This window comes from Physeter macrocephalus, chromosome 17, assembly GCF_002837175.3.
Source record: "Physeter macrocephalus isolate SW-GA chromosome 17, ASM283717v5, whole genome shotgun sequence".
Taxonomy (NCBI): Eukaryota; Metazoa; Chordata; class Mammalia; order Artiodactyla; family Physeteridae; genus Physeter; species Physeter macrocephalus.
This window is the reverse complement of record NC_041230.1, coordinates 13,713,235-13,731,257: the sequence shown is the minus strand read 5'-3', so window position 1 is coordinate 13,731,257 and position 18,023 is coordinate 13,713,235. Positions and strand designations below refer to the sequence as shown.

The 18,023-nt window shown below is 46.3% G+C and overlaps 2 protein-coding genes across 7 annotated transcripts in view; one reads left to right on the top strand and one right to left on the bottom strand.

Moving 5' to 3' along the window:
* Positions 1 to 8,684: 8,684 nt before the first annotated feature.
* On the bottom strand, positions 8,685 to 9,479 carry LOC112067317 (basic salivary proline-rich protein 1-like). Its single transcript, XM_024132763.1, has one exon. It carries the CDS (start codon positions 9,477 to 9,479, stop codon positions 8,685 to 8,687), a length of 795 nt encoding a protein of 264 aa, XP_023988531.1.
* The window catches only part of GARRE1 (granule associated Rac and RHOG effector 1), an 85,896-nt gene continuing 76,630 nt past the window's right edge, over positions 8,758 to 18,023 (top strand). For 2 of the 6 annotated variants that reach the window (XR_008615532.1, XM_055079045.1), the window contains exon 1: positions 8,773 to 8,816. The gene's annotated coding sequence lies outside the window, so the exon portion shown is untranslated. Of the gene's footprint in view, positions 8,817 to 15,301; positions 15,317 to 18,023 lie in introns of those variants that run through there. The other 4 variants (XR_008615533.1, XM_028477899.2, XR_008615536.1 and 1 more) reach the window with 4 other exon arrangements.

The window sequence follows — 18,023 nt, the reverse complement described above, 5'->3', positions numbered from 1 at the left end:
GCCTGCGCGTCCGGAGCCTGTGCTCCGCAACGGGAGAGGCCACAGCAGTGACAGGCCCACGTAACGCAAGAAAAAAAAAAAAAAAAAAAATAGTAGGAGTGTAAATCGGTATAACCACTTTGGAAAACTAATGGGCAGGATCTACTAAAGCTAAATATGTATATTTATGACCTAGCAGTTTCACTGTTGGGTACATACTCAGTAGAAGTGATTGGCTTACGTCCACCAAAAGACACGTAAGAATGCTCATAGTGTAAGTCATAATAGCCAAAACCTGGAAAAAAATGTCCAACAACAGTAGAATGAATAAATAGTGGTATATTTATCAATGGAATACAGTGAAAAAGAAAAAAAAACTTGCTCTACACGACATTAATAAATCTCACAGACATCATGATAAGTGAAAGAAACCAGACACAGAAGAGTATATACTGTATGATTACATCTACATGAAACTCAAAAACAGGCAAAACTAACCTTGGTGATGGAGATTAGTAGTTATATTTGGAGGAGGCAGGGCCTGCTAAAGTATTTATATCTTGATTGGGGTGGTGGGTCCAGTACGTAAGTGAACATTTGAACTGTGCACTTAAGACCTGTGTATTTTATGTAAATTAAACATCAAGATAAAAGATATAGGGAAGGGGCCCTTAGATTCTCTCCACTGCTCTGCCCTCTGAGACCACACAGAGACCCCTAAGTGTCTTGATAACTCACTCTGCCTCTGCCCTCCCCACCCCAGTGCTATGGAAACACAAATTTTTGCATCAAACTCTCCAGCGACTTCCTGTTTCTCTTAAGAAAGAGTTTCATCCTTCCCAGCCTGCCTTATATGATCTAGTCCCTGGGGAACTACCCTTAGCTTTCCCTTAGTTCCAAATTCCAAAATGAGTCAAATTCCAGAGGCCTTTGCAATTGCTTTCACCTGGAGGTCTCTTCCCCAACTAACTGCTTCTCATTCTTCAAATGTCAGTTTAAACATTACATTTTCAGGACCTTCCAGAATGTGTTAAGTTCTCCTTGACTATTTTTCTTCAATGCAACATGTCCTCACTACGCTTGCATGTCTATGTTTTACCTTTGTCATTTTTGTTTGGGGAAGGATCACTTTTGTCTTATTCACCACTCCATTCCCAGTACCTGGCACCGTGCCTGGCCCGTGGTGGGTGCTTAGAAACTTGTTGAATAAGTGAGCAAGTTACTTTATGAATGCCTGCTCTTTGCTATGTGTGGTGCCAAGTGCTAGAGATACCATTGGGTGTGAGATGAATATCATAGAAGTTCACAGTCCAGGAGGGGCAAAACTTAACTGTTTTGTGAGATAAATACCATGACTGGGAAAATATAGCATTGAGGATTTCAGAGAAGGCTTCCTGGGAAGAGGAGGTCCATGATCCATGCTTTCAAACAACTTAAAGAGCCCCACAACCAGAGACCTGTCCTGAGAAGGGACCAAGCTTGTGACAGCTTCTGGACTCATGGTTCTCTTGGATTTGCCTGTGACTATGCCTGTGCAGATGTGGAAACTGCTAATTTGATGAGATCACAGGATTTTTGAGAAGTAATCTCATTTCTTCTTACTGATCTGATAGGCTTTATGTGAGATAAAGTTTCACTTTCAGGGTTCTCCATATATGTTTAAGGCAACCTAGCTCCCTTTCAATAAGCCCAATCTCCTTTTTTTTTCGGGCCCCAGCAGTGAAAGCGCCAAGTCCTAACCACTGGAATCACCAGGGAATTCCCTCCTTGGTGATTCTTCTAAGTGTTGGCTTATAAGTCAAAGGTGGCTTTTAGTTTCATCAGCTCCTTCTGAGAGCCTCATTGTAGTCCCAGAACTGGATAGAGCTGCCCAGACTCATTTGTTGCAGTACAGAGTGAGCATGGTTCATTATTTTGCACTTTAACAGCAATGTTTCATGGCAATGAAATCATTGTAGGTTAAGAGCCAAATTTTAGTTTATAAACTCTGCCTTTTCTCAAATATTTCTAGTAACTTGGCTTTAAAATGTTATTTGGTTCTGCCCAGTTTTGCCCCTAAATGGAAAGCATGAATATTTGGCAGCTGTGTAGCTTAGGGTTAAGGTTAGGCACAACATTGCTGAGCAGTGAGAAAACTAGAGGTCTGGGCCCCGAGCCCATTTCTCCCTGTGGAGTGAGTGGGGAGAAACCCCTTTCACTGTTCACCACTCACACACACTGCTCTCCTACCTGGCTGGAACACCGGGTGCCCCGAATTCCACACGGGAGGCAGCCAGCTGTCTGAGAACGGGAGTCTGATCTGTGTGGTCCTACCATCCAGCACCTACATCAAACATGAGCTGAGGGGACTTCCCTGGTGGTGCAATGGTTGAGACTCTGCGCTCCCAATGCAGGGGGCCCGGGTTCAATCCCTGGTCGGGGAACTAGATCCCACATGCATGCCACAACCAAGGAGCCGGCTAGCCTCAACTAAGTAGCCCTCCTGCTGCAACTAAGACCCGACGTAACCAAATAAATAAATAAATAACATGAGCTGAGTATCCCAGATCCCTTGGGAGGAAGTCCAGGCTCTGTGAGCAGTGCCCAAAGTTGTCAAGTCAACATTGACACTGGAAACTCAGCCAGTGGCAGCTTTACTGTCCCCTGCTTGCTGCAAACTGAAGACCCAGTTGAGATGCCCTAAATGAACTGCAGCTAGGGGCAACCACGTGTAAAAATCTCTGGAGGCCTAAACAAGTTCAAAGTCGGCGGGTCGGAGGACTCTGACCTGATGTGTTGAAGAACCGGAGGAAACAACACAGCCCCTGAGGCGCTCCTTTCCACTGAGCCCAGCGGGAGCAGACAAGCTGCAGGGTGGCGGTGTGTAAGTTACTCCCAGGCATCAGGACTGCTGCCAAGGCCAGTCATTCTAGTGGCCACAGTGCTCTTTTTGTTTGGGTTAATAAATCCGCTCTTGTTTCAGTGACAATGAGTTGGGGTGATTACATTTTGATAACCAAAAGGAGAGTCCACCCACACTCAGGAAAGGGGACAGAGTTCTGGTTTCTTCAACCCGATGGACCCATCTGGGGGACTCAAGCCCCTCAGTCTTGGCCCCCTTGTAGATTTACAAATCTGAGGGAATGCTCATAAATTTAATTGTTCAGAACTCCAAGTGTTCAAGTTTGAACTCTTTACAAGGCCACAGAATCAACTCTGCAAACTACCCTCCCGCAGTTCTTGGGAGACACATCTTTCTGGACCAAGACCACAGCATAGACCTTCTGAGCTAGGGTGGTGCCCATCACCAGGTCGACATACTGGAACCTGAGGAGAGCTGGACCTTGGCTGTCTTGTCAGCTGTAGAATGGACTGGAGCTCCCTCTGGTTTTCAGGATAACTTGACCTCGAGCTGTGCGGCCCTTCTGGCTCCACCAGCACCAGAACCTTGCCTGGTTCCCTCCCCAGCACACCTTTCCTTCCTTTCCTGGTCATAAGTCCTTGGATCCCTGACAGTCTCTGAATGCTGGAAAATATCCATCTCCATTGTGCAGACCTTCACAGCTGATAACTGCGGTATACACAGCCTCTAGGGTGGTCCCTAGTGCATCCAGCAGCTCCTCCTCCCCCACCCCACACACATCCAGCCCCCTCTGCTTCACCACACCCTGGAGAGCCCTCAGGGAGTCCCCCAGCAGCTCCCCCGGCCTGCACGTATCTTACACGTTCCCTAAGGTGGTACCAGGCATCCTGTCGTGGCTGCAGGGGAAGGGGCCTGGAATCCTGGGGTCCAGCCCACCCATCAGGGATCTCCCAGGCCCCTGGCCAGCCCCAGACCCTCAGAAGGGTCAAAGGCAACCTGGGATCTGAGAGGTGGGGGTGAGACAGAAGCAGACGGCTCAGACTGGAAAGGGCTTCTTGGCCACAGCACAGCCATTTCCAGCCAGTGGAGGGTGGAAATGGAGAGAGAACAACAGGATGCTCAAATGGTTACGGGGAAAGGGAGGGGCGAGGAGCGACTTCCTCAGGGAGACGGCCTGGAGACTGGGGCAGAAGTTTCCCCTTTGGCACATGACCCATGCTGCCCTCACCCCCTTTCCTGCCTGGGGCACACCACCCAATAGACTAGACTGGCCTTGCCCCAGGTCTCTCCGTACTCAGCAGCCAGCCAGTTGCTCTGTGCCCAGAATGTCTGGCCAGCCCTCTCCAGACTGGCTCCCAAATCCTGTGGATTCTGGAATGCAGCTACCCTTCCTGGGGCTCACAGCCCATCTTGCAGCTTTCACATTCTGCCCAAGGGAGACCGGTAAGGTAAAGGAGAAAAGTTACTCTCCAAACTCAACCCCATTGCCCCTGCCCACCCCCTCCCCTCAACCATCACCACCAAGAACACTCGGCTGGCTGTGAAAACCTCTTCCCTGAATGCTCTTCTTTCAGACATGCCCACTAAAGCCAACAGGTAAAAGCCCAGCCTGGAAGCCCTGGCTTTGACTGCATAAAGAGCACACAAGCCAAAAGTAATAACTTTGGCTGTTTAAGAAAATCAGTTCCCTAATCCCTTATGAGCCCCTCTATGTGGGATGCTCCTATTCTGCAGCTCTTCTGATGTTAGGAATGTGGAGCCCTCATAAAAGCTAGACGTAGAAAATCAGCTTTGTTTTCCTCGGCAAGGGGAGGCATCTCGGGTCAAGGCCAAGGTGCGTCTCTGGCCCATCGCACTAACACGGTGCTCTTGGGTCATTGAGGACCTCCTGAAACCCTGTTCTGCTCACTCCTGCCAGGGAACAACCTCCGAGGCTCCCATCCCTTCCATGGGGTCTGGCTCCAACTTTGCCTTTAACCAATACACAGGAGGGCAGGTGGATTCAGGGAGGGGCCTTTGTTTCCTGGCCTGGGCCTTCTTGGCTTCCTGAGGGGCAAGTTGAGGTGTTTGTCTCGTGGTCTCTGAGGCACCATCCCATCCCCCTGTGCATGTTGAGTCTCCAACCGTAGACCTCTCTGCAGAGCTGGATCAAAGCTTCTGTACCTGAGGACATGGGGGCTCCAGGAAGGTCCAGCCTCCACCTCTAGACCTGTGGGCTCCATACTCTTTTTTGGCACTCTGGTGTAAGGGAGCGTGGAATGAAGAGGTGACATGAAGTGACAAATGTCTCAAACCTGTGTGGTGGGTACATGGATGTTTTTCCCCTTCCTCTCCATATGTATGTGCGTTTGATGAACGAAAATAGTTCAAACCTCTAGGAGGTGGGTATGATAGTTATAGCTGTGCTCACAAACCAGACTTGATATATCCACAATACAAGATGTCCTCAGGTAAGTAAGTCTGAGAGGTCCAAGACAGCCTGGTGCTCAGAGCACCACAGATGCCACCAAAGGGTCCCCAAGGTTGGCAATGTCCATACGGAGTTCCAATAGGAAGTGCACACTGGACTTCCCTGGCGGTGCAGGGGTTAAGAATCCGCGCTGTCAGTGCAGGGGGTGCGGGTTCAATCCCTGGTCAGGGAACTAAGATCCCGCATGCCACGCAGCCAAAAAAATTTAAAAAATAAACAAACTGCACGCATGGCTGAATAGGTCTCCGGAACCTCCTGGCCCTGGACTGAAGTCTAGAGAAGGGCCCAGATGGTGCCAGGCACGAGTGGTTTCCAGCACATTACTCTGGGACCATGAAGCTTGGAGTGAAGTGAGCAACAGTGGTTGGGTGTGCAGGTCAGAGCCTGCCAGGGAGCCCTTTTAAAGCCCCCATCCAGTGTTTATCAGGTACCTCTAGGCATGGCCACTGGAGGCTTGGAGGGGCCTGTATTAGGAGCTAGGAGAACCTACGAACAAGAGATAGGCTTGTCCTGGGACTTCCCTTGTGGTCCAGTGGCTAAGACTTGGTGCTTCTACTGCAGGGGTGGCGGGTTCGATCCCTGGTCAGGGAACCAAGATCCCGCATGCCAAAAAAAAAGAAAAAAAAAGAGAGAGATGGGCTTGTCCTGAGACTGCAGGAGCCCCACTTGGCCCACTCAGAAGCCAGGCACCATCATCTCTGATCCCTTTTCCAGCCTACATAGGTACAATGACACCAGTACCCGGGGACACTTCCTCCAACCTAGCTGTCCTCTTCCATGTCACATCCCTTCTCCTGCAGCTTGGGTTCCACAGCCTGTTATGTCAGTAACACTCACCCCTCTCTCTGTTATTCAACCCCCAGGTGAAGCCTTTCTCCTTCTTCTTACTTTTACCTGAAAGCTGCTGGGGCAAGGCAGTTAATATGAGAGAAGGCTCTGTCAACCTGAAATAGATCCTCAGTACAATTTGGAAATTCTACCACCTTTTTCCTTTCCGCATTCAGACCTTTCTCACTCTCCTCACACCTCTGTTCGCAAGCTCCCCTCACTCTTTACTGCAGCCTCAGGTAAACCCATGGCCAAGCATTTTAGACCCCCTCCAGCCTTTTCAGAACCTCACAAGATGAATCACATCATCTTTCTCCTGTATATTCAGTATCTTTTTGTCAACTGGATCTTCCTCTCTGACATTGAAACATGTTTAAGTTTCTTCCACCTTAAAAAACCAACCACAAAAAAGTCTTCCCTCAATCTACACCCACCTTCAGCTCCTACCCACAGCTTCAACAGCCCCCTAAGCCCCAGTGACATCTCCATCTCTCTCCCAAGCTCCAGACCTCCAGCCCCAACTGCCTACTTGGTGCCTCCTTTTTGAGGTCATGTTCACAACGGCACTCATGGCCTTCTCCCTGTCTTCCTCCCTTCCAAATGTGGTCTTCAGGAGCTTGCCAGCACTGAGTGTCACCACTCCAATGGCTCATCCCAGAGACCCAGGAGAGATTTAGGATTCCCTCCTCTTTCCAACCCTCCATGTCTAGTTCAACCACTGACTTTATTCCCCACTGCCACTACCATAGTCTGTGAATGGCTTTCAAAATGAGACTCACACAGCCACTAATGTAAGAAGGCAATCTATTGGGGTAGAGGAAGAAAATATTAGAATTTAAGACTTATCTTTTTAAATTCTTTTTATGTATGTTCCATTATGTAAATAGTATATTAGTAGTGTAGTGCATATAATTTATAAGTAAAATAAATCTGGACGATATTCAAACATTTTTCCTGATAGATGTTCAAGAACAAAAAAATGTGGAGGTCCTGGTTTGGACAACTGAAATAGACTACTAACCGATCTCTACATCCATCTATCTATCTATCATGGTAAAATATACATAAAATTTACCATTTTAACCAATTTCTTTTTTTGGCTGCATTGGGTCCTCATTGCTGCGCGGGGGCTTTCTCTGGTTGCAGCAAGCAGGGGCTACTCTTCGTTGCGGTGCGCTGGCTTCTCATCGCGGTGGCTTCTCTCGTTGCAGAGCACAGGCTCTAGGCGCACGGGCTTCAGTAGTTGTGGCGCATGGGCTCAATAGTTGTGGCTCACGGGCTCTAGAGCGCAGGCTCAGTAGTTGTGGCGCACGGGCTTAGTTGGTCTGCGGCATGTGGGATCTTCCCGGACCAGGGCTCAAACCCGTGTCCCCTGCATTGGCAGGCGGATTCTTAACCACTGCGCCACCAGGGAAGTCCCCCATTTTAACCATTTTTAAGTGTACAGTTTTGTGGCATTAAGTACATTCACATTGTTGTGCAATCATCACCACATCCATCTCCAGAACTTTTTCATCTTTCCAACCCAAAATTCTGTACCCATTAATTACAAACTCCCCATGCACCCCTCCTCCCAGTCCCTGGAACTACCATTCTACTTTCTGTCTCTGTGAACTTGACTACTCTAGGTACTTCATATAAGTGGAATTATAGAATATATCTTTGGGTGACTGACTTCTTTCACTTAGCATAATGTCTTCACGGTTCATCTATTTGTAGCATGTGTCAGAATCCCCTTCCTTTTTAAGGCTGAATATATTCCTTTGTACGGATATACCACATTTTGTTTATCCATTCATACATCGATGGACACTTGGGTTGCTCCCACCTTTTTGACTCTTATGCATAATGCTGCTATGAACATGGGCATACAAGTCTACATCCACTCTTGCCTCTCCTCTCTAGTCCTTCTCCACAGTGTAGCCCAAGTAATCCCTTTAAACCCACAAGTATGGTAAAATCACCCCTTGCTCTCAGGTAAGACTTTCTTACTACCTTCGTTTCTTGAACACAAAGCCACCAAAGACACCTGCTGTTACTTCTGTCATAATGTCCTTTCCTCCCTGCTTCTTCAACTTTTTCTTTTCCCCACTCCTTTCCCTCTTAGGACCTCAACTCCTGCTCTTTTCCTGAGCGAAGAATTCCCTGATAACCCTCCTTCACTAGGTCAAGGGACGCTCTCCCTCCCTCTTCCACTTTCCCCTCCTACCGCTTGTCGCAATTGGCACTATATCATCAAGCGCATTTATAACAATGATTGCTTCCACCACTAGAGAGTAAACGTATGAGGGAGAGGGCATTATCCAGTTCCTACAGCTCCTGCGAGGACCTGGCATCTAGTAAGTGCTCAATTCTTCAGTACTTAATTTTCATAATAAGTCTGTGAGGACACAGCTGACCCCTCCCGCCCGGAGGCCAAGTCACAGTGGAGAACCAGGGTGACCCTGCGGGCTCTGGCCGCCGGTCCTCAACCCCCACCCTGGCTGTCCCATTTGTAGGTCCTCCGTCCCTAGGCAAGGGGGTGCAGGCCCGTCCCCGCCCCGCTCGCGCAAGGAATGGTTGGGGTCAGCTCCTAGCCGCTTGGTCTGCAGCCACCCGGCGTCCGCCTGGGGCGGGGGGCGGGGTCGGCCCGGAGACGTCACTTCCGGTGTACACAGCCGGTTCGGGCGGTGAGCTGGGGGCCGGGGCGCGTCGCAGGTGAGGAGCGGGCGCGAGCGGTTGCTGCCTGGCGCAGGCGGGCGGGCTCAGGGGGTGGTGGGTGGGTGGTGGGCCGCGGCCGGGGCTGCCGACTGGACGAGCTCGCGGGGCGCCGCTCCGCTTGGGGCCGCAGGGCTCAGGGCCGTCGGCTCCCGCCCCTTGCCCGTCCGCTGTGGAGGACGCCGGGCTCTTGGAGCGCTGGCTGACCGGACGGAAGCCTGGAGGGGCCTCCTGGCTCGTGCCTGAGACCGGGGGCGCGGCGGGGACCCCGCGGACGCGGGGCAGGAAGGGCGGGGGGCGCTCCCTTGGGCCACCGGAGCCGGGAGGTCGGGCTGGCGCCGGGACCCGCTCCCGGAAGCCCGCCGAGCAGTCAGCGGAGGGACGGCGGCCTGTGGGTCCCGGGGTCCACCGGGACTGCCTAGGGACGCGGCCCTCACGCCGCCCCGCGGCTGCCGGTCGGCTGTGCGCACCTTCCCCGCCGGGCCGGGCCCCGAGGAACACGATTTTCCGGCCCCGCTGAGCCCGCTGGCGTAGTCGGGCCAGGGGAGGTTCCGCGGGGACCGCCGGAGGGCCGGGGCTAAGGATGAAGGACCCACGGCTGAGGGGCGAGCGTAGGGTCAGGGGTGTGTCTTCCTGCTCCGCGCGGTGCGAGGAAAGAAGCATGCCTGGTTGGCATGATAAGAATTTTGTTTATTCTTCTCACAAATTTTGCCAGATAAATACTCAGCTTGGAGGGGGGGGGGTGTTAATTTGAAAATAGCTTGTTTCCGCCCCTCACCCCCATTATAAAAGCAATTCATTCTCCTTTCTTCACATTCAAGACAGCACAAAAAGTGTTGTGACAATACTTTTTAAAGTGACAGTCATCCACCAACCTACCGCTCAGTGACAGCCATTGCTAACATTTTGGTGATATCAATAAATACAGATATTATCACTTTTACGGACTTCATAATGTACCATTGTATATCATAAGTTAACCAAGCCAACATATACCAAGTTAACATGTAGATTGTTTCTAATTCGTCACAAGATAGACAATTTTGCCAAAAGGATTTGTCTGATTGTTGTTTTGGGTTAAATTTACAAATGAGGTCAAAGGTAACATTCATTTAAAAAATACATAGTATTATTTTTCCTTTGTTGACACTTCAAAAATTATTCTCCATCCCAATACTCATAACATCCATCCATATTTGTTTCTCATTTCATGGTTTTATTTTTACTTTTAGCTGTTTTTAATTTACTTAAAATTTGGTTTTGGTTGAAGATATGAAGTTATTTTCCAAATAGGTTAATTTTCCCAACTTTACTGAATAAACTATAATTGCTGTTTTATCATATTTTAGATCTAAAGTTCTAAGTTTGTGTTTGTAAAGGACTACTTACAGATTTGATCTTTAGATTTTTGTGTATGCTGTTTTATAATTCCATTCACAATATCTTTTTTAAAAATCATTTTCCTTTTCAAGTCCAGGATGTATCTCATGTTTGAGACTTTTTTCTTTTGAAGTAAAAAAAAGTTTAGTTATTGCTGTTTCATTTGCTATCTTGCTGACCAGATAACAAACTCCATATGAAGAGTTCAGGTTTGTTGTGGCAACTTTTCAGTCTGGCATTTGAGATTCTAATCTTCCTCTATTTTTGCACATGAATACGTAGGTTAGCATTGGAGACCAAGATAGAAAAGTTCTCAGATTCCCTTGGCAAGCCTAGATTTTTCAATCTAAAATTATCTCTGGATTTTTGGAAGACAACATGTTTTAAGCATCCTCTTTAAAAATTTTTAAACAAGTTGCACATGATTCTGCTGAAAATTTTACTAAGTGTTTATTCTGTTGAAAACCCGAAGCCTAATACACCAGAAGCTTTTTGTCAAGCGGGTCTAACAGGTCTATAGGAAAATGATTGTTTCTGAGAGCTAGTGGACTGGGGCATCACATGAGTTGAGTGTCCACTCTCTCCTTTTCCCTCCTGTGACTTTCTGCTTAGTGGAAAATGATGACCTTCCAAGGTGGAGAGAGAATGTTGGTTTGAATAAGGAATTGCTTTTTTGGAGTTACAGAAAAAGCAGGATGCCATTTTCTCTTAGTGTAAGTTCACCAAGAGCCTGAATGTTTCAGGGGTTGTGCTTCAAATGTCTTTATCCATAATGAAACTGTCCTCCTGAGGGTCCTCTAATTGATAGATGCAGTGGCTGCTGCTTTCTCATTTCCCTTGACCTTGACCATAAGTATTTGGCATGGTGAGCCACACTTTCTTGTTGTTGTGCATCTCCTCTTGGTTAGCCTTCTTGACTTAAGCTATTGTGATCCTTAGCTTAACTTTGTGACTGTTTTTTTTCACTTGTCTTTGCTGCTTCTCTTCTTCCCACATCTGCCTGGAAGCATTTTCTAAGGTCTAACTTAATATCTCTACCTCTTTCCCCCAATGCATGCTCCTTCCCACTTGTCTAGCATGTGACTTCTACGTAGAGACCCATTTCACCCCCTCATTCTGTTTCCAGTCGGTGACCCCAACTCAGACTTTGCTGCAAGTAATTTCTTTCTCTTCCTCTAACTGACCCCTGGACATGTTTCTGGTGCCATACTTTTCTCCAGGTGATGAAGCCCTTCATTGCTTCCCAAGGTGGCCTGTCCTTCATGACTCTAAAGTTCTTACCAGCTGACTTACCACAACTCTTCTTCCTTCTTTTTTTTTTTTGGCTGTGCCATGTGGCATGCAGGATCTTAGTACCCCAACCAGGGATTGAACCCCCGCCCCCTGCGGTGGAAGCAAGGAGTCTTAACCGCCAGGGAAGTCCCTCTTCTTCTTGATTTGGGTTCTATTGCCATTTGCTTTCTATTCCTACAATTTGATTTAAACTTGTACCTTTGCTCTGAGGGACTTCAGACATAATTTGATCCCACCCTGGATTAGAAAAATGAGACCCAATGAATTTAGTCATGAATTTAGTTATCTCACATTTATGGAGTATTTACAGTATAGGCCAGTTACTGTACAGCAGGATTGGAATACAGAGCTGGAAGGCACAGCCTAGGAAAGAAAACCAAATAAGCAGTTGCCATCAAGTATCGTAAGTGCCTAGAAGCAGGAGACAGGTTATAGAGATCTTGCCCGTCTTGTTCACTGCTGCTATCTCCAGGGCCTAGAACACAGTGTTTGGGGAACAATTAAGTATTTGTTCAATGAATCAATGATCATCTGAGAATGAAATCAGAATAAATGTTAAATCAGCTATCTGTAGAAAAGATACAAGCCAAGAGACATTTTGTAAATGTAGTTTTGAGAATTTCAGGGAAAACTTTTAAGTTCAACCAAAATGACCCAGCTATAACCCTAGGAAGGCATGATTGGAATGTGTTTGTGGCCAGATGCTTAAACTTAATTTTATATCCTCAGAAGAAAGATTTTGATTCTAGAAGGAGAGGGTTGGGATGATGTCTATGGAAATTGGGGTGGTGGGTCCAAGGGAAGAATTGGGTGATGTGTCTATAGTACCGTCTGGGGACCTGGGCCAGAGGAGCTCTGTGCAGTCCTCCACTGGGCCTTTGCTCTTCCAAACAGATGGGTGCATCTCTGTTGATGCCTCTAGTGGAGAGAATCTTTCCTTTGCTTTGCTTCCATGATCCTAATGCCCTTTGATTAGAACATGGCTTCACATGGAGATTTCCTGTTGAGAGTGGTCTGCATCCAGACTCCTGGGTCAGATCCTGGATTTGGGATGCTGGCTAACCTCTCTGGTTCCCCATCCGAGGAATGGGGATAATAGTAGCACCTTCCTCTTTGCTGCCTGGCCCCCGGTAAGAGCTCAATAGGTGTTAGCTCTCATCATTATTTATAAACTTCGTGACTGGCCTTCTGGTTAATACATCATTCACCCTTTGAGCTTAGATAACCTGAATCAGTCCCTCTGAACCTACTTGCTCCTGGGTGCACTGGGAACCAGAGCTGAGAACCAGAAGGTGGGAAGTCATGACAGATAGGCTCTTCCCAAACTGCTTGTTCAGAGAATCCAGCTGCAGTTGTTAGGGAAGACTGCCAGGTGAAGGCTGTGCTTGATCTGAGTACTGTGGGAAATAGTGAGTCCAACACCACAGGAAGGGGAGAGGACTTTTAGGCAGGGCCATGATGGCTGTAAAGGTATAGAACTGAGCAAGTTTGAGGTATGTGAGTTGCAGGAGATTTAGGGTGAAGGGTGGATGGATATGAATAGGGGAGTAGAGGGAAATGAGATTGGAAAGTGGGGCCAGCTTTTGAAGATATAATTAATAACAGTCTCTAACTTATTGGGCATAACTGTGTCAGGTGCTATGTTCATCCCTTAGACTCACTGTGCTAGCCAGGTTTGGTGTGAAGTGCTTTGTGTATAATACCTTGTTTGGTCCTCATAACAACCCTCTGATGTAGGTATTTACTATTATAAGAGAAATGACATGTTGGATGTCCCCTCGATTCAGCCTGCACATTGCTACAGGGCTAACCCTTGACATCTGCTGTACGTTTAAAAGCCTTTTGTGACTTCTGTTTCCTGATGAAGTCCAAGCCCACCAAGGTTCTCTGACTTAATGAAATCATCTTTAGTTAAAGTGTGAAAATATGTCTTACAATTGAATAAAAGCAGCATAGGTGCAGATATGCATCAAAGTCAGAGAAATATCATTTCAATGAAGAAGCAAGATGCAAGACAATGTGTATATGTGCCCATTTGTGTAAAAAAGAAAAAGAGGGGGGATACACATGAAATAGGTTTCTAAGTGCAGAAAAACAATTCTCGAATGATAGGAAAGAAAGAGTGATTGCCTTTGGGATGAGGCCCCAGAAACCTAGGCTGTTAGACTGACCTGGCTTTTTCTTGCATACTCTTTTGTACAATATGAATTTTTTCCACTGTGTATGTGTATTTTCAATTAAAAAGTAATAGGAATTAAAATCTAAATGTCTGCTGTATACATAGCCGTCACTTAGAGAGGGAATGTAGCATAGAGTTTAAGGGCGAGGACTATATCCAGACTGCTTGGGTTCAAGTCCTGCCTCTACCACTTAACTAGTCACTAACCTCTAAATCATATAGCCTCTGTTTACCTCAATTTACCCAGTCTGAAAATGGGTGAAGTAATAGTACCTACCTCCTGGGGTTATAGTGAGGCTTAAAGGAGTTAATATTTGTGACGTCCTTAGAACAGTTCCTGACAGGTGTGGGTTTTTGTTGTTGGTGGTAGTGTTATGGCCCTGTGTTTTACACCAAAGTGAATATGAAGATGTGTCCAGTCTCTCTCTCTGTGTGCTTACAATTCATCTGGAAAGGGAAGACACACAGAGCTAATGACGAGCAATGGCAGTGGAGGCTGCAGGAGCTCAGGAAAGGCTCCGTAGGAACTAAAGGGGCCTAAGATGGTGTCATTGAAACACTGGATCTTAAATATGGGTAACTTCTAGAAAAAGTGAAAGGAGAGAAAAGGATGCAAAGAGGCTTGTTCCAGGTGTGATGTGTGTCCCAGATGGAAAGAGGCAGAGATATGAGACGGGAAAGAGCCTTGAGGGAGCCTGAAACTGGGATATTTCGTGCCATGGCAGGTCATCGTTAGCTGGCAGAGTTTTTCTTAGCGTATATAAAATAATGATGGGATTTATAGCGATGAGAGTTTAGGCTTGATGAAATGTGCTAGCTCTACCTTGAACTTTCAAGTGGTTGTGAGATGTTCCTGTGTAATTTTTCTAATGAACCCCTTCATGCAGGACATGTGGGTTACTTCCAGGCTGGTGCCTATAGTCAGTGCTGCCAGTGGGCATCCTGGATGCAGGCCTCTGCATTTACTGAGTCTGTTTCTAGGGTTCATTCCTAGATGGTATCATTTTTTTTTTTAAGCCATTTTGACTATACTCCTTGTGTCTAGGCCACTGTCAGATATGTGCTTTTCCAAATTGGTAGTTGCAAAGAATCATAATGTGAAAGTTTTTGAGTGTGGAATTAGAGCTAGATATTACCTGAAAAAAAAAATCTAATTTTCTTATTGAAAATGACTTTGGGATTAGATGCTAGTGAGATGGTCGTATGACTGGGGAACCTGGGAATACCTGAGTCTTCCCCTGCCCCACTCCCAGGTCCCAGAGGGGGATGTGTGTGCCTGAGAAGAGGTAGAGGAAGGCTGGCTTGGCTCCCAGACTGAGTGCTGTAGGCTGGTAACCTAGGCAGGGAGAGGTGAAAGTGGTTCCTCTCACCAGCTCACAAGGACCTATCTTGTCTCTGGGTCTCCAGGTAGGAAAGGATGTACTGTGCCTGTCCTTGTCCTTAAGTCACTTTGTAATGTGCTTTGTAAAGTGAGGTGATTCATTCCTTAGCACTGTCCGTGTTCTTTTTCTAGTTTGGGGCTGCAAGAGGGAGTGGTAGGCAGGGAAATGGGAGGAGCCATGACCTCCTTCCCGTCTGGAGAACACAGGGCAGCACTCCTTTAGTTTGTTGCCAGGACTTTGGGAGTTGGGGCCAGGGCTGCAAGAAGGTAAGAAATATTTTTGAAAGTTGTTGTAACTGTGTGGTATTTGTGGTGGGGGTGGGGAGAGGGAGTTTGTATTTTTACTGATAGTGGGCCAGAAAGAAGAATTTTTTAAAAAGATAAAACGCCGCCTTCTGACTGGTTCCTGGCCTGTTTCAGAGCAGTAGTTCCATTTATTGAGTGCTGTCCTTTATGGATTTAATCCTCACCGCAGTACTGAAGAAACTGAGGCACAAGAGTTCAGGTAACTTGCCTGAGGTCATAGAGTTAGTAAGTGCCATTCATTCAACTGATGGTTACTGAGAGCAGGATTTCATATCTAGGGTCAATCTGCCTCCCAAACCCAGACCCATAACTACTGCATAATCTCTCAACATTGAGAGATTTCATCTTACCCACAAGGTAGGAACATGAGCCACTGCAGGCCTGCTCTCTAGGGCTGTCTTCCCTGCCTCAGGAAGCAGTGGGAGGTGGGGGTGAGATGGGCAGGAGGCTCCTTGAATGTCCTCATTGCTAAATATTTGACCTGCTGAAATGTTTGTGGAGAAGAATGAGCTCCCTAGCTGTAACTCTGATTTGCTGTTCTTTTTGAGAGATGGAAAGGCTTGCTGGGTGTGCAAAATTGGAGTCAGTGTTTCCAGCCTGGGGGAGGGAGCTTCTATAATATCCACTGATGAAATTTTTCATGGGTACCTTAAATTTTCAGAAATGGTCCTGAAGTGTATTTATCTAAAGTTTATATAGTTCCTCTCTGTAATAAGAGAAATAATTTCCATATTACGGTTTGATTTTCCTGTTTGTATTTAAGCTTCTTGATAAACACTTGTTTTTCCCCATTTGAGGTTAGTTTTGGATAGGTTCCACAGTGCAAGTTGTTAAGAATGAGTAACACTCTACAACTTTGAGTTCTTAAATAACTTTCTAATGGATACATTAGTTTTCACTAGTTCAACGTGCTTTTTTTTTTTTTTTTTTTTACAAGTTTGGAAACTTTTTGGATAACTGAGCTAAAACTAGACTTAAACAGAGCTGAGTAGATCAAGGCCTTTTCATGCTGTAACACACTGGAACAAAAATAAACTGCAGGTTTTTAATAGGTGTAGATTAAAAAAAATTTTTTTAACAAATTGGATTTGAAAAATTAATGTTTTGTGATTTTTACTTTTTTTTTTTTTTGCGGTACGCGGGCCTCTCACTGTTGTGGCCTCTCCCGTTGCGGAGCACAGGCTCCGGACGTGCAGGCTCAGCGGCCATTGCTCACAGGCCTAGTCACTCAGCGGCATGTGGGATCCTCCCGGACCGGGGCACGAACCCACGTCCCCTGCATCGGCAGGCGGACTCTCAACCGCTGCGCCACCAGGGAAGCCCAATGATTTTTACTTTAAAGTAATGATTTACTTTAAAGTAAGTTATTCTAACTTCTTGATTTATACTCGAATTTCCTTCAGCAGCACAGTTTGTTATCACAAACGTTTTCGTAGTGCTTGGTGCATTTTGATATGCAAATTTTTAAATTATCATTTTTTTTTTTGGCTGGGCCACTCGCATGTGGGGGTCTTAGTTCCCTGATCAGAGATCCAACCCGCGTCCCCTGCAATGGAAGCACGGAGTCTTAACCACTGGACTGCCAGGGAAGGCCCTGATGTGCACATTTTTATTGGTCCGAGACCATTTCAATTTACAGATGAAAACTTTGTTTCACCTGAGTAAACTTTTTCAGATGTTTAGGAGCCAACTTTGTTCACCTTTTGGTGGTGTATGGTAGTTGCTTGTAGATAAACTTTTTCTTGGCAAGGCTCTGACCACCACCACCCCCCCTTTTCCTTTTCTTTTGAAGATTTCTGTTTAACAAAGATTTTTTTGGCTTAGAGTGTTTCTCAAATAAAATTCAAAAGTTCTAATATTTAATTTGTTGTTGTTTTTTGTTTTGTTTTTGTTCTTTTTTTTTTGGCCACACTGCTCAGCTTGCAGGATCTTAGTTCCCTGACCAGGAATTGAACCCGCACCCTGGGCAGTGGAAGTGCAGAGTCCTAACCACTGGACCACCAGGGAATTCCCTGGCCTATTTTGTTTTTAACCTGTGTTATTTTGAAACTAAATTTCAACTTTATTGACTTTGTGGTTAGAAAATTTATTTCTTCTGCTTAACTGAAATTATCAGTTATTTGTAGATTACCAAATATAAAAGCTCTTCAAATCTGCTGATGACAACTTGCTTTGTTTTTATAGAAGAGTGTCATATTTTGTGATGATAAATTGTTTTAGAGCAAGTGTCAGTACAAGGGGCAGTCAGGTGTCACCACGTGGAAGCACTTGGTTCCTCCATTGGACCAGAAGCTCCTTGACGTCAGCACTGTTAACCTCTGCATCCTGGGTGCCTGGAGCATTCAGGCACGACTTACAGGGTTGAGCCATGCTTGTGGGCACAGGTGTAGAAGCATCTTTATTTTAACTATGATAGATACTAGCTATGATTAGAATTTTTTAGAATTCTATGAATAGAATTTTTATTTAGTAGGGTGTTTTCTATCTACTTGAGTTTTCATACCTCAGTATAGGAAAGCATGGGCTTCAGATTTTGTCAACCAGTCAGTTATTTAGTAATTTTCCTTTTGTTTTGTTTTGTTTTTTTTTTTTTTGGTGGTATGCGGGCCTTCCTCTGTTGTGGCCTCTCCCGTTGCGGAGCACAGGCTCTGGACGCGCAGGCTCAGCG

Coding starts and splice junctions, on each gene's coding strand:
- LOC112067317 (XM_024132763.1), bottom strand. CDS start 9,479: ATGCTTCTTTCCTCGCACCGCGCGGAGCAGGAAGACACACCCCTGACC.